The following is a 16,228-nucleotide window of genomic DNA, read 5'->3' on the forward strand; positions in this document are numbered from 1 at the left end:
TATTAATATATTAATATTAAGATCATACAATATTAATATTATGACTATCGCTATATTATTATTATTATTATTATTATCAGCATATATAATATGAACATTATGCCTGTTAACATTAATAATATCACTATTACTCTTTCTGAAGCGTCTTTGTCTCAGCAGTTCTTAAAAAAAAATCTAATAAAAAAAAAAACATTTGCACAGAATATACACTCAGTGGCCAGTTTATTAGATACACTGCCCCTTCACCAACATGGATGACTCCTTCAGACAGGAATCAGGAGTCCCTGGGTCGCTATATAAAACAGGCTGACAGGCTTCAAGACATTCACTCAGTCTCTGATTGAAAGTAAGAATGGACTAAACGAGTGATCCAAGCGACTTCGTCTGTGAGACACCTTGTCTAATCCAGTCCCCGTATTCAGGCGGTTCTGGAGATGAGTGGCGTCTGGGCGCTAGTTCAGGGGTGCACCGAATTCTAAACTGACCACTGAGCGTAGCAGTTAAATGCCTACACGGAGGATCATTCCAGAAAGGCAGTACAATCAGACTAGTATTACAGAATCCACGAAAAGTAATGTTGACGTATGTCGTATGTTTGCGCTGAAGTGAAAAATATTTACTTGACACATTTTTATTCAATGGCCACGTTCCAATGATCTCTCCTCTCATCCAAAAGTGTTTTCACTTTTTCACTTCCCCTTCTCTTCACTGATTCCAAAGGAAGTGACTGGTTTGAGTAGTGTTTTGGAAATTGCGTCTCTAGCCCATTGGTCCACCAATGATGTAATGGAAGTAGTGAACGAGGGTCCACTTCAGGAGAAAGGAGACGTTATTGGGACACACCCTATGGCTGTAGGCATTTACCAACTGATCAGTGCCACCCTCCATTTTTCACAGTAACAGATTGAACGGATTGTACTAAAGAGAATAAATTGGAACCCATTCTAGTAATGTTATTTCTATGTTGTAGGCAATGTTAAAGGTAGGTCAGAGGTCATGCCAGAGACTCTACGAGTGGCTCTCTTCTCACCTCCCCTCACACCTGTTGGCTCTCACCTGGACCTGATCTCCTACCTGTTAGAACCTCTCAATCCACCCCTTTTATTCAGCAGTTCATCTTCTGCATTCAGGAGAAGGTAGGACAAGACTAGAACTCATAGAACGAGTGAGAGAAGATTCATCAATTCTCGGCAGAAACTCAAAGTAGAAGCAAAATAATATTTGTTGTTACTAGTAAAACCAATGTGTTTGGGCTTTTGGCTTTTGTCAGGGTTCAAACAAAGGCCACAGCATCAAATGACCACAGAAAGACAGTGAGATCAGAGATGTTGGCAGGGATTTCAGTCATATTCATATTCTGTAAGAATGTTTTCGGCCACACTTCAGAGAGTCAACCAAGAGAATTGTCCGTCCAGACTTCTGCGAGGGATGCTGTTGTGTATCGAAAATGTTGTTGTTAAGCTTTCCTCAAAGCATTACACATCTCTTCTGAAACTCATAACCATTACCGTTGTTATGTAAGTTCCCACATGTTCATACTCCAGTTCAACAGATGATATGGGTTTGAATTCCATGTGTAGCCAATAATAACAACGTGTGAACAGATTTAAAAGATGACCACAATGGAGTTTGTGTTGCATATTTTAGCCTTGCTCAGTGATGGGAAGCCATCTTTATTACAGTGTGCGACAGGCCATTTGGTGTGTTCTACAATGAGCTTTGTGTGTCGTGACTTGTTACCCACAGTGCACCCTGCCTGTCTTCCTGTCTTGTATTTTCCAGCCACATACACGCACGCTGCTTACTGTCCTGTCTATCTCTCTGCATACTGCCCCAGATTCCTCTCTGTCTCTCTGCATACTGCCCCAGATTCCTCTCTGTCACTCTGCTTACTGCCCCTGACTTGTGTCTGTCACTCTGCTTACTGCCCCAGACTTGTGTCTGTCACTCTGCTTACTGCCCCAGACTTGTGTCTGTCACTCTGCTTACTGCCCCAGACTTGTGTCTGTCACTCTGCATACTGCCCCAGACTTGTGTCTGTCACTCTGCATACTGCCCCAGACTTGTGTCTGTCACTCTGCTTACTGCCCCAGACTTGTGTCTGTCACTCTGCTTACTGCCCCAGACTTGTGTCTGTCACTCTGCTTACTGCCCCAGACTTGTGTCTGTCACTCTGCTTACTGCCCCAGACTTGTCTGTCACTCTGCTTACTGCCCCAGACTTGTGTCTGTCACTCTGCTTACTGCCCCAGACTTGTGTCTGTCACTCTGCTTACTGCCCCAGACTTGTGTCTGTCACTCTGCTAACTGCCCCAGACTTGTGTCTGTCACTCTGCTTACTGCCCCAGACTTGTGTCTGTCACTCTGCTTACTGCCCCAGACTTGTGTCTGTCACTCTGCTTACTGCCCCAGACTTGTGTCTGTCACTCTGCTTACTGCCCCAGACTTGTGTCTGTCACTCTGCTTACTGCCCCAGACTTGTGTCTGTCTGTCTATACTCTAATCATTTTGCCTGAGAACAGTCTGGATCTCTAGATAACGGGGGTGTTCCACCCAGGCCTAACCGGTTAGGTTCAGGGGTGTCGGTGACGATATTAATTCGACCTGAAGCTCTGGTTCCTTCTAGAAAGACGCTAATGTTAATTAAGGCCGATCATAAGAACTTCAGTGGGAAACAAGCATTATATTGGACAAATATAGCTGGAAGACAAGCTCTCCTTTTCTTGGGCCTTGAGGAACTTTCAGGTGTATCGCTAAACGTTTCTTAGTCTTCATGTAATCTTCAGTTATTATCTTCAGTCAGATAATGTCCTGAATGTCTTCAGTTATAGAGGAATCATTGTGTTTTACAACATTTACTCACCAGGTATGATGTGGGTGTACAAAAGCGTGTCCTAAATTGCTTACTGTCTGTTAGTCAACAGAAGGTGCACTGGCTTCTATTAGCAAATGGACAAGCGCCCCCCTCTCACATTGGCTTCCCAAAGCCTCAGGATTATTTCCCCTCAAACAATCAATAGCAGACTGCAGCAAACCAAATCTCTATGTCATTTGTCATCTGGTTGCTAAAATTCTACAGTTCACTACATTTCTGTTTTCTTATGAGCAGTTGTTGGTGTAATTCAGCCAACGTCCACAAGATGGGAGCAAATTAGGAACTTTTATTATTTTAACAAACATTGTGTCCAAATTTTCTTTTCTGGCCATCTGTTGAAGGACTCATTCTGTCGTAGTTATATATAAAAAATAAATGTTTGAGATCTTCATGTCAGAGTGAGGTGTTCAGCTTTCTCTGCCTACTTTAGTTTATTTCACAATGGAGGGGCGTTGTGAGTGAGCAGAATTCCCCAAAAAAGTGTTCCTATCCACTAGCAGTTGCTTGCAGCCTTGTAGCCCCTCTTTGAAAAGAAAAAGAAATGACTCCAGAATATCTGAGTGGGCGGAGATCTCTATAGTCTGGTAATGAGAATAAGCACTGACAGGTCTGATTACGCTTTGCTGTACCACAGCCTCTGACTTAGAAACAAACGTCTTTCTGACTGTGGTTGAGCATTTTGAATGCAGAAACCACGTGTCTCTAGCTCAGACCTATTTTACCGTAGCCATTTTTTATTGACTTTGCATGTCGATTCATGGCTCTTAAAGGGGTACACACATTAATCTGAGTAAGGATTTAATACGCATTTATATTTATTCGTATTAACCCTATCTGGTCTACAAGGGAAGTTTGTCAAAGAAAATAGTAATTTTTTTTTTGGATGAATTAGAAAGGTTTGCGCTCATTACCGCAAAACATAACAATAGGGAGATTTTTGGTGTTCCTCAGAAATGTACGTCCTATCAAGGTGTGCCACGGTTGAAAACATAGAGGGAACCACTGGCCTGCTGAACAGGACCCTGGCCTAGCTCACTGCGCCACAGGAAGTGGAATATGTTCAGGTCAGGCAACGGTTTCAATGTGTGGGTGACGCCCACAGGACAGATCTGCAGCGGGCCCGTAGAGCCGTGTTTCACCTATTACAGGATTGCTATGTGGCTGATTCAGAACCTCTTTGGTTTGTTCTGATGGTACCGAGCTTCACACCGCTGTTCTGAAATGTGTAAAGCGTGTCGATGGATGTGTTGGTCTTAGTGTATATCTTCTCTGGGTCTGGGAGCTACTGCCGGTTTCTCTGTCCGTCGTTGTGATACCTCTGTCTCGGGCTGTGTCCCACTTGGTTCCCTACGGGTCCCGGTACTTAGCGGTCAGTCCCCTACGGGTCCCGAGATGGAGTGGTGGGTCCCCTATGGGTCCCGAGATGGAGTGTGTATGGGCCCTTGTGGCATGGCGAAACAGCCTCCATTACCAGGGCAACCAGTGAAGTAGTCCTCCTTGGTGTTGCTCAGTGTTATTGGATGGGCAAAGACTGAGTCTGATGGCTTATACGCACCTTTAATGTTTCAGTCTTCTGTACAATGAGGTTCTAATGATGTATTTAAAGTGTGTGTGTGTGTTTCTGTTCAAACAGACATGTTCTGGTTTATTTTCAAGAAGGCGGTGGTTCTGTCTGACAACTTCAGACACAAGCTACGATGTTATTGAGGTTCTGTGGTGGAGATGCTTTCTGCGTTCACGGTGCTGGGTTCTTGTAGTGAGCCAATGTTTTATTTTACTTTCACTTTTGGTTTCTGATCATCTGATGGCGCGCCGTCACAAAGACCTGCCCTAGCTCAGCTGCCTTGGTCAAACTCGGCTCAGCGCTTGCACACATTCCACTGTCGGTCAACACACACACACACACGCGCGCACGCTATTGTCCACCTACGCACTCCCTCGGCATGCTGCTCCAACCAGAGTGACTGTGTAGACGTGATTGATCTGTCCATAGACACGCCCCTCTACCTCAGAGGGATCAGAAGCACCGGGGAAACCAAACGGGCCAACCACAGAGGCGCTATGGGCCCTTTGGTTGGGCGTGGCCTAATGGACACTTCCCGTTAGACTGGGGCGAGGGCCAGGGATCCGTAGGATGGCGCCAAAAGGCCTCGTCACATTCCTTTGAGCCCATTCATTCAGCCACACAGACATTTTTTGAGGTTGGTGTCGTGGAGCCAAATGGTCAGATGTTGGCTGTCTGTAGATCTCACGGTTTATGAGCTGCTGTTTCGATCCCGCTGTACCCAGACCAGTCTTTAGTCATTGCTGACAGTCAAGTTCAGAGACCTCAGGCCTAACACAGACAGGGCGGAAAGAAATGGGGTTGACGGCTCCTATTTTATAACATCTATCTTACTTCTCTGGCTGTTTGGTTAACCTTGTTTTGTCGCCTGTGAACTTAGAACAGCGCTTGTTTCTATAATCACAGCAGTAGGGTGGACAGTGGAGGAGCTAGGAGGAGGTGATGGGTGTTGGAATGTGGAGTGGTCTACTTTGGCGTGGCTTTGGATGCGTCTCCTTCCAGGGACTCAATGCATCCTCAGCTGCCACTCTTCCCAGGGGCTCAGTAAGCCCTGAAACGCAGCTCGTCCAAGGGACCCTGTGTGTGTTAGCTGTGTGGAGGCTGTTTGTACTGTGAGAGTGAGCTCCACACGTGTCTGTGGGGAGTAGTCTCCTCCTCCCTATGATTGGAATTTCAGTGCCCATGCAGACACAAGCAAACACAAACATCCCCCCACCCACGTGAACCAAGCCCCTCCCTAAACATCGCAGCAAAACCAACCACTGTGAATTCAGTCGGTAGTACCAGTTGTTTGAACTGCTGCACTTCCAATGACCTGCAAAAACAAAGTCACTGATTTGGTTTTTGTTTCCTGCTGGAGCGGATATGAGAAGTGATTTCTTAAAACAAAAAAAGAAAGTAATGTCAGTATGAAGGATAAAAGGACGATGGTGTAATGAAAGGTCGCAAGGAACCTGATGAAACCGTTGGAACTTTCTGCCCCTGTGAGAAGGATGGGACATGTTTCCAGAGGAGGGAGGGTGGCTATTAAAAGGAAGGTTGGCGTCCTCAAGATTTTATGACAGGACAGATTCCTGATGAGTCAGAGAGCAACACAGCGTGGACTTTGCTGTCAGTACTGACACACACTCACGTTCATTATCTCTAATAACTCTCTTTATCACTCCTCCCTAAAAAACATTCTCCCACTCCCTCTGTCAATTCAATTGAAATTACTGTATCGGCATGATGTAATAATGTATATTTTCCAAGTGTACTCAGGGAGGAAATATTAATTGAATGTACAAGATAACAATATTCTTTCTTGTCTCTCTGCTTTCTCTTTCTCTCCCTCTGTCTGTCTCTCCTGTCTCCCTCTGCCTGTCTCTCCTGTCTCCCTCTGTCTGCCTGTCTCTCCTGTCTGTCTCTCCTGTCTGTCTGTCTCTCCTGTCTGTCTGTCTCTCCTGTCTCCCTCTGTCTGCCTGTCTTTCCTGTTTCCCTCCGTCTGTCTGTCTCCCTCTGCCTGTCTGTCTCTCCTGACTCCCTTCATCTGTCTGCCTCTCTCGTCTCCCTCTGTCTGTCTCACTCCTGTATCCCTGTTTTCTGACTCTCTTCTGTCACATCTCCCTTTCCTCTGTCTGTCTATTTCACTTTTGTGTCTCTCCTTTTCCTCTGTCTGTCCTGTCTCCTCCTTTGTCTCTGTTTTGCTCTCTCCAGACTTTGTCTTCTCTGTCTGTGTCCTCCTCTCCGCCCCTCTTTTCCTCACTGTCTGTCTTGTCTCACTATTGTTGTCTCCTGTGCTCCTTGAATCTTATGCTGGTTGTTAATTAGTAATGCATACAATTGTTGTTTTGTGTCTCTAAAAGTTATTCAGTGTTGTTGTTTAATTAAGTCTCCTTGGTCATCCCCCTCTGTCCTTTAGGGTAAACCAGACCTAAACACAGCACTTCCAATCAGACAGACAGCCTCCATCTTTAAACAGCCAGTCACCAAAGTGGTTAACCACCCTGGGAACAAGGTGAAGACAGACCTTCAGAGAGCCACTGAGCAGCCACGACAGGTGACACATGCACAATTAATCATTATAACAACTCACTTACTAAAACAACACACACACAACTGCTTGCTTGTCACTGCCTGATGGTTGATCATGAAATTGAGTTTCCTAAAGGTCGTGAAGTCATACTTATCTAATCTAGATTAAAACAGAACTCCACACCTGGAACAAATGAAGGGCCTGGTTTGTAGTGACTAAACCACATGTTACGTATCTGCGGTCGTTTTAACGTGGCTGGCATTTTAGCACCTTATTCTGGAAATATTGGTATCTGAAAATGTCCTCTTTCGCTGTCTGAATATTCTGACTGAAACTACATTTGCTAAACTGTTTATATCCATGACCTGTGATGTTCAGGTAGGCCAGACAGCTATAGGGTCGTATTGTTTATATACACCACATCTAAGGCAGTTAAACCTTTTATATATGGTTTCTGTTACTAAACCAGGGTGTCATGTCTGGTCTGGACCACCAGAGGCTGCTAAAGCATCACAGATGAGACGGGTGTTACCACTTGACACAGCACCGTGCAGAGACTCTGACTGAGGGTGCAGAGACTCTGACTGAGGGTGCACAGACTCTGACTGAGGGTGCACAGACTCTGACTGAGGGTGCACAGACTCTGACTGAGGGTGCACAGACTCTGACTGAGGGTGCACAGACTCTGACTGAGGGTGCACAGACTCTGACTGAGGGTGCACAGACTCTGACTGAGGGTGCACAGACTCTGACTGAGGGTGCACAGACTCTGACTGAGGGTGCACAGACTCTGACTGAGGGTGCACAGACTCTGACTGAGGGTGCACAGACTCTGACTGAGGGTGCACAGACCCTGACTGAGGGTGCACAGACCCTGACTGAGGGTGCACAGACCCTGACTGAGGGTGCACAGACCCTGACTGAGGGTGCACAGACCCTGACTGAGGGTGCACAGACCCTGACTGAGGGTGCAGAGACCCTGACTGAGGGTGCAGAGACCCTGACTGAGGGTGCAGAGACCCTGACTGAGGGTGCAGAGACCCTGACTGAGGGTGCAGAGACCCTGACTGAGGGTGCAGAGGTGGATGTTTTGTCTAAATGAAGACCTGGCATGATTGCCAGTGTCTGGTTAACATCCACCAACTCCCTGCAAATTTCATGTGTTTCTGCAAGGCTGAGTTGGGAGAGCATTCGTGTAGGACTGCAGCTTTAGAAAAACATATTTGCCTTGTTGGCTATTATTACTGTTTTTGTCTGTTTTTCTGTGCTGAATAATGTTTAAAGTTTGAAAGTGTTTCTCTAATTATTGTTCTTGGTGACCCTGGCTGTTGTGTGTGGGTTTTATTCCTGGAACTGTTGGTTGGAACACATGTTGGCATTGATGGAAGCTTTTTTTAAGCACCAATAATATGTGCCTAATTTTTTAAACAGTAGTCTTTACAAAGCCAGTCGCGGTCGTTGCCGTGCCTGTCGCGGTCGTTGCCGTGCCTGTCGCGGTCGTTGCCGTGCCTGTCGCGGTCGTTGCCGTGCCTGTCGCGGTCGTTGCCGTGCCTGTCGCGGTCTTGTTGCCGTGCCTGTCGCGGTCTTGTTGCCGTGCCAGTCGCGGTCTTGTTGCCGTGCCAGTCGCGGTCTTGTTGCCGTGCCAGTCGCGGTCTTGTTGCCGTGCCTGTCGCGGTCGTTGCCGTGCCAGTCGCGGTCATTTCTAAGACTTAGGCTACTTTGCTCAGCGGATACAGAGTGGAATCAGAGGCTGTATTATATATGTGAGCCTGTCTCTGTCTACTCTGAACCTACTAAGCTGTGAACAGAGGACCACTGCCAGGTACAGACAGCCCAACTGGATCTGGATAACTTATGGTCTGATGAGGTATTTTTTTTGTTTAAAGTGTTTTGTCGTAATTGGATGTTGGGTGCTATGTTTATTGAATGGTGTATATATGAAATGGCCAGTTCGGGTGCAGTCAATTAAGATAATTTCTTTCAACAAATTAATTTTAGATGCCGGGTGTTAAAATTCCCCTGTACGTTTCGAGGTGGAATGACCCTAGGGCTAGCTTGCTACAGAGCAGCAAATCACAATGGCGTGCAGGTGAAGGTTTTAAAGACCAGATACTCAGGGCATGTGGCGTGGAGGTGAACGTTTTAATGTGCCGTGGCTGCACTGTCGTACAGATAATGGATAATGTGTCTTTGTACGTGTGTGTGTGTGTTCGTGTGAATGGATGTAGCAGCACCACCAGTCAACCAGCCTGCCAGCTTCCAGTCACTCAGCCAGCCAATCGGAAGTCAGTCATCCCGGAGTAGGGAAAATGTAATGGATCAGGGAATTCTCTCCCCCACTAATAGGGTGTTTCTACTACTGTGTCTGGAAAATCTGCCCAATATGTAACTTCTCTTACTAGCACACTGGCCCCCTTCTCAGTCTACACAGAGTTTTTCACAAACACACACACCTTTTTCCTTGTTTTACCACTCATCTCCTCTGTTTTAGCTAGCTGATGTAGCCACTCATCTCCTCTGTTTTAGCTAGCTGGTGTAGCCACTCATCTCCTCTGTTTTAGCTAGCTGGTGTAGCTACCCATCTCCTCGGTTTTAGCTAGCTGGTGTAGGCCCTTATTTTGTCTTTGTTAGCTAGCGGGTGTAAGACGTAGGCCCTCAGCTGTTTTTAGCTGGTGTAGCCTCTCATCTTCTCAGTGTAAGTGAGCTGGGGTAGCTACTTATCTGCTCTCTATAATATGTTTGGTGTTGCTACTAATCTCGTCTGTGTTAGCTAGCTTGTGTAACCATCTCTAACAACTTTCTTCTCACTCCTCCCTCTCTCTCCCTTTTCACTCTTTCCCTCTCCCTCCCTTTTCTCTCTTTCCCTCTCCCTCCCTTTTCTCACTTTCCCTCTCTCTGATATAATAATGTACATCTAAATGTACTCGGGGAATAATTTAATATATAACATTATTAAAGTAATATACTTTCTTGTCTTCCCCTGCTTTTGCTTTCTCTTGCTTATCTGCCTCTGTCTGTGTCTCCTGTTTTCCCCACCTCTGTCTGTCTGCCTCTCTTCTGTCTGTCTGTTTCACTCTCCTATCTCCCTCTCTTGTCTTCCTCTCCTGACTCCCTCTGTTTGTCCTGTCTTTCTGTTCTATCTCCCTCTGTCTGTTTCTCTCTGCTGTCTCCCTGTCTGTTTTGCTCTTTTAAGTCTCAGTCCTGTTTCTCCTGTGCTCTTTCAGTCTTCAAGGAGCAGTATTAGCTAGCTGGTGTAGCTACTCATCTCCTCTGTTTGAGCTAGCTGGTGTAGCTACTCATCTCCTCTGTTTGAGCTAGCTGGTGTAGCTACTCATCTCCTCTGTTTTAGCTAGCTGGTGTAGCCACTCATCTCCTCTGTTTTAGCTAGCTGGTGTAGCCACTCCTCTCCTCTGTTAGCTAGCTGGTGTAGCCACTCATTGTGTCTGTCTAGAGCAACAACATTCAGTAACTTTATCGACCAGCGACATGTCGGAGTGGCTGGCTGTTTCATTGACAACAACAGACTGCACAATGGAGGTATTCCCCTCCTTGACTCGGGGGGTTTCCTGGCTGGGGGGCAGATAATGTGATTGGTGCTGTCTAATGAGGCTATGAGGAGAACAGAGTGTTAGGATGATCACACTATTACGCACATGTCAAGGAGAAGGAGGTGACGATGAGGAGGTGACGAGATGGAGAGTATTAGAGGGCAGGGGATGAAGTTAATTAGGATTTGGAAATGAGATCTGCTGCTTGGCTGATCATCTCCCACCAATGGCTTCCCTAAAGACCATCTCCTGCTTCGCCTCCTTCTTATCTGGGCTCCCTCCTCTACACGCCCCCCGGAAAGATTTGTCCTCCCTAGTGATGACTTCCCTCAGGCACCCCTACCGCTCAGGTGAAGCCCCCCCCCGACCCCCGACCGCTCGGGTTCTATTTGAGGGGAGGAGGGACTGTCACCCTGGCAACAGCCACTTAGGTGTGATGTTATGATGGGCAGTAGAGACAGTGTTAAAGTCAGGGGAGAGACCGTGAGATGAGATGGCCACACTGATCCGTGGATGAAGCGTCTGTGTGTGTGTTTGCACGTGTCATTCTGTCAGCCTGTCTCATGCAGTTGTGGATACACAATGCAATTGCATTAACTAGCATACTGCCCTCAAATCACTGAAATGGTACAGAACAGTGTGATTTGACATGTTGAGATTATATTAAGGACTAAATGGATGTTTAACTATGTGAGAAGCCGAAGGCAGCATGACCAGTCTATTGATCTGAACATGACCTCCCGTCAGCTTCAGACAGCTCTCTGTGGTAAGATATGAACTATTGATCACTGACCTTGTTATCCGTTTTGATCCAACGATTTAGAGATCCCCTCGCTCCCTTTCCTTATATGGAGAGAAGGGGGGGGGGGGTGACAGAGTCCCAGACAGACAGATAGTGAGAGACCAAACAGACAGACATAGAGACAGTGTGAGACAGAAAGACGGTCACTCTGAAGAAGATGGACACAATCCCGAGCAAGCAACAGTTAGGGGGAGAGGAGTTAAAGTGGGCTGGTAAGTCAGAGTCCTTGGCTGTTCTTTCATCTGCTGCTGTTACATGCATTAATGTGAAAAACGCATAACCTTGATGTTAAGTGATGTTAAATACCAGACGGTATGAATGTGTCTTATTCACTGGCGGCATGTGCTGTTTTGTAGCACCAGAAGTACCTTCACACAGATTCTTCTCTGAGATAACATCCTTTACAATAGGAACCTGTTCAGTTTGCACAAGGTCTCTGGAATAAGTATTCAGACCTTGAAGCCATGTTATTGGACGGCATCTTCCTGCGGCGCCCCTCCTTCACCTGCTGCAGTGATCGCTAGGCCTCTCAGATGAAGTCCATTTCTAACCTGGCTACTGGCCAGCAGAAGTTAATTGCCTCCTAAATGTTTTCATGAAGTGGACAGAAGAGGAATGTACTTGTATTGACTGAGGAAAAGGCTGAAGCGCCTGTGACTTTGGAGAGGATTAGTTTGGGAGTCCGCGTGGGGATTGGCGATAGCGGGCCTGGTGATTGTGAAGAGTGGCCATCCCCTGCCACCCTGTGGGCTGAGAGGGAGGGATAGCGGAGCTGGTTTGTGCCTCTGTGGGTTGGCTCGCCTGGCTTTGAAGGCCCTGGTAGTTGACTGCTAGTTATTCTCTCTTTGAAGGCTTTTGCTGTTATGGCTGCAGACGTATGGATTTAGCCTGTTTCTGTTGGCCTGACGGCTTCACGACCAAGACTGAGCGAGCCCTACGTTCCTGTCCTCTTCCTCACTGTGTTGTCCCTGTCCTCTTCCTCACTGTGTTGTCCCTGTCCTCTTCCTCACTGTGTTGTCCCTGTCCTCTTCCTCACTGTGTTGTCCCTGTCCTCTTCCTCACTGTGTTGTCCCTGTTCTCAGCTTCACTGTGTTGTCCCTGTCCTCAGCCTCATGGTTTCATCCCTGTCGTCTTCACGTCTTACTGTGTTTGCTCTCCGTTTCAGCTCTTCTGGGAGAAGCGGTTGAATGGTCTGAAGGCCTCCGACATCACAGAAGAGGTCCTCAGGACTATGGAACTTCCCAAAGGTCTAACAAGTAAGATGTTCAGTCAGTCAGCACATTGTGTCTTTCTGAATCAGGAGTCGTTGTAGCAGAGTTGTAACGGACCCATTCTTTGCTATATCCATTCAAACATGCACTCGGAATGAGGGTTATGGTTGTGACTGTGATTCTGTTCCTTGCCGTGTTGCCGTGGCGGTGCTGTCCTGTACCAGGTGTTGGTCCGGACACGTCGGATGAGACGCTCCTCTCGGCCATCGCCAGTGCTCTCCACATGAGCTCCTCTCCCATCACCGGTCAGACCTCCTCGGCTGCAGAGAAGAACCCGGCAATCTGGCTGAACACGTCACAGCCCCTCTGTAAAGCCTTCCTGGTCACCGACCAGGACATACGGTAACGGCCTGTCTGTCTGTCCCTCTCAGGTGTGTGATAGAAAAGTGAGCATGTGCGGTTGCAGATACGTTTCATTTCTGGCCATGTGTATCATTCTGTCTTTGAATCACATGATGAACTTCAGCAGAGAGGAATAGTCCTGCCCTTTCGCAGTACCCTACATTATACCAGACCTGTGTGCTGGTCCCTTCGTAGTACCCTACATTATACCAGACCTGTGTGCTGGTCCCTTCGTAGTACCCTACTTTATATCAGAGACCTGTGTGCTGGTCCCTTCATAGTACCCTACTTTATACCAGACCTGTGTGCTGGTCCCTTCGTAGTACCCTACTTTATACCAGGCCTGTGTGCTGGTCCTTAGTAGTTTATGTAGGATGCCATTGTGGACACCAACCTGATGGGTGTAGTCTGACGGGTGATGGGTGTAGTCTGACGGGTGATGGGTGTAGTCTGATGGGTGATGGGTGTAGTCTGATGGGTGATGGGTGTAGTCTGATGGGTGTAGTCTGATGGGTGATGGGTGTAGTCTGACGGGTGATGGGTGTAGTCTGATGGGTGATGGGTGTAGTCTGATGGGTGTAGTCTGATGGGTGTAGTCTGGCGGGTGATGGGTGTAGTCTGATGGGTGTAGTCTGACGGGTGATGGGTGTAGTCTGATGGGTGTAGTCTGATGGGTGTAGTCTGACGGGTGATGGGTGTAGTCTGATGGGTGTAGTCTGACGGGTGATGGGTGTAGTCTGACGGGTGTAGTCTGACGGGTGATGGGTGTAGTCTGACGGGTGACGGGTGTAGTCTGACGGGTGACGGGTGTAGTCTGATGGGTGACGGGTGTAGTCTGATGGGTGTATTTGCTGTAAAAAGACATGTGGAACATTGCCATTAGACTGTACTGACAGGGTCTAATTGAGCTGCCTGACATTTAAGAAGTGTTTCTGTCTGTCCTTTATGGTGATGACAAAAGAAGCCACTTACAGATCTGGGAAATGGTCACCTAAAGCCGTTCGCAGGCAGCAAAGTGAAATAAACCATTAAATACACCCATGATGGTGTGAAATGCACCGCTGGGGGGGGGGGGGGGTGATGCGGGGGAGATGGGGGATATGGTCTGAAGATACTAGTTTTATGTGAGGTGTCTGTGAGAAATTACTTGTCTTATCCTCCCTTCCTCCATTATGTCTGGTCTGTTTGTCTGTCTCACACACACACACACACACACACACAGGTCCATACAATTAGTAAAAGCTTGAGTAACCACATGCTGTGGTGCCCAATGCTCCTGTGGGTCAGTTGAGCAGTGTGCATTAGAATGTAGGTAGAGGCAGGGAGAACAGCAGACCCTCTGTAGAAGAGATGTCAACAAAGAAGAGGCAAAGTCCCTCGCCTTGAAGAGTCACTCCTCTGTTATTATCAGTTTACCCACAACTGAAGTGTCAACCAGAGCTGTTGGGGTTGTAGTGTTGCCTGCATCCTCCAGGGGGCAGTCACCACACAGCCACGATGGAACACCAGCGGTAATGCGAGGTGCTTATGTCAGGTGTGTCATCTTCTCCTCAGCCTATCCCAGAGCATTCAGGCTTATCAACTGGAAAATGTATTAAAGCTCACATGGCCAGCTCCCTCTTGAGAGAGGGGGAGAGAGAGAGGGGGAGAGAGAGAGGGGGAGAGAGAGAGGGGGAGAGAGAGGGGGGGGGGAGAGAGAGGGGGAGAGAGAGAGGGAGGGAGAGAGAGAGATGGAGGGAGAGAGATGGAGGGAGGGACAGGAGTGGAGGAGTGGAATAGATCCCATCTCCCCCTCCCTCACCCCTGTTTCACCCCAGAGAATGAAAACAACTGATCGTCCCCCACAGCGTCCCACTGTTATACAACCCTCCACGCCTTCATGGTGTCTTCTCTCACGCCGCGTGGAGACGGCATTTGATTCCCCCCTGCATTCAAATCCAGTGAAAGTAACACTATTCTCCTATTAGATCTGCTTGACATTTTTTTATTTAATTATCTGTTAATTCCTGGCAGGGTTGTCATTTGTTGGCAGGCTATCTATCTATCTCAGGAAAACATTCATACGTTCTAAAATGCAGTTCAGTGTATTCACAGTATGAAAAAGTATTTTGTGTGTAGAGTGGACCACAGAATAGTAGTGAGGCGCTGTCCTGAATGGCCTTCTCGGAGAAACCTTCACCCTGAAAGCCTCTTCTCACCATTGTGATCCTGCCTTTTTGGATTTTAAATCTCCAAACCAAAAGTCTGTTTGTCTTTATGTGACCCAGCTCATAAAACCCAAAGCCCCAAGCACTCGATTGTGATCACCTGAGACCTGGATCGGGTCTAAAACAGCACCCTAATCACTATGCAGTGCACTTCTGACCAGCTGAGTCCCACTGGCCCTGGTCAAAAGTAGGGCACTATACAGAAACTAGTGTGCCATGTGGTTGTGTCACTGACTTGATCTAATAGGGCTGGTGTTTGTTGCGTTCCAAATGATCTCCACACGGTGCATCATGTACAGGCTCATGTGTTACCGCTCTTTTCAAGGACTGTCTGTGTCACGAAGGTTAGGCGCTGTGAACTGTAATCTTAGTGTTTTACTCATGTACGGGATTTCCCAGTCCTTGGTTTCCAAGTGAATTGTGTGTGTTTATTCATCTCTAAGATCCTCTTTCTGCATGTCCACAGGGAACAGGAGCTGAAGGTGATTCAGGCTCGCAGGTGTCTGGAGGACGCGCTGATGGCAGATGGGTTGGCGCGGACCGCAGAGTCCAGAAGGGACTCCGACCACAAGGCTGCATAGGAGACCTGTCAAGGTGAGACTTCAGGGAGGTCCTGGGGAACATGAGAGGTGGATGGGATGGCAAGTAGTGTCCTGTGTGGTGAGGATTCATTGTTCTGAATGTTTCATGTTGTCACTCTGGTCTTCATAGGGGTATATTTGGGCTCCACCAGGGAGGAAACTTGTCTGGCCATCACCCTGTTGTTCTAGTCAGTCGGTGTGATTGAATGTACTGTGGGTGTTGTAGTACGGTCTGTAGGTCCAGTAGCACACTGCCGGAAGTGCTTGTAGTCCTGCTTTTATTCCAGGGTCACATGCCTCTGTGTGTGGCCCCACCCCAGCTGGGGAGGGGTTTCAGACATCTCCAATGGCTTCCTAGTGTGCTGTCTCTCACCTGAGCTCCAAGGGTTCAGCCCGTCAGCTGTGCACAGCTGTCTGATTATCTTTGTCTCTAATGAATGTTTTAAGGAGGTTAATAGGTCATTTTGCCATTCCTCGTCACTGCCTTTTCATGTGATGAAGTTGTGGCCAGATGGGGAGGGGCA

At 47.6% G+C, this 16,228-nt stretch overlaps 1 protein-coding gene across 3 annotated transcripts in view; it reads left to right on the forward strand.

Moving 5' to 3' along the window:
• mbd2 (methyl-CpG binding domain protein 2) overlaps positions 1–16,228 on the forward strand; it is a 39,778-nt gene that overhangs the window by 11,874 nt on the left and 11,676 nt on the right. For 2 of the 3 annotated variants that reach the window (XM_013140303.4, XM_020042952.1), the window contains exons 3-7: positions 971–982; positions 6,840–6,977; positions 12,469–12,559; positions 12,739–12,916; positions 15,590–15,717. In XM_013140303.4, the coding sequence (XP_012995757.1) occupies positions 971–982; positions 6,840–6,977; positions 12,469–12,559; positions 12,739–12,916; positions 15,590–15,704 (534 nt within the window). In that variant the 3' untranslated portion in view covers positions 15,705–15,717. The remainder of the gene's footprint in view (positions 1–970; positions 983–6,839; positions 6,978–12,468; positions 12,560–12,738; positions 12,917–15,589; positions 15,718–16,228) is intronic. The other variant, XM_013140304.4, reaches the window with a different exon arrangement.

The sequence above is a fragment of the Esox lucius genome, chromosome 23 (genome assembly GCF_011004845.1).
Source record: "Esox lucius isolate fEsoLuc1 chromosome 23, fEsoLuc1.pri, whole genome shotgun sequence".
Lineage (NCBI taxonomy): Eukaryota > Metazoa > Chordata > Actinopteri > Esociformes > Esocidae > Esox > Esox lucius.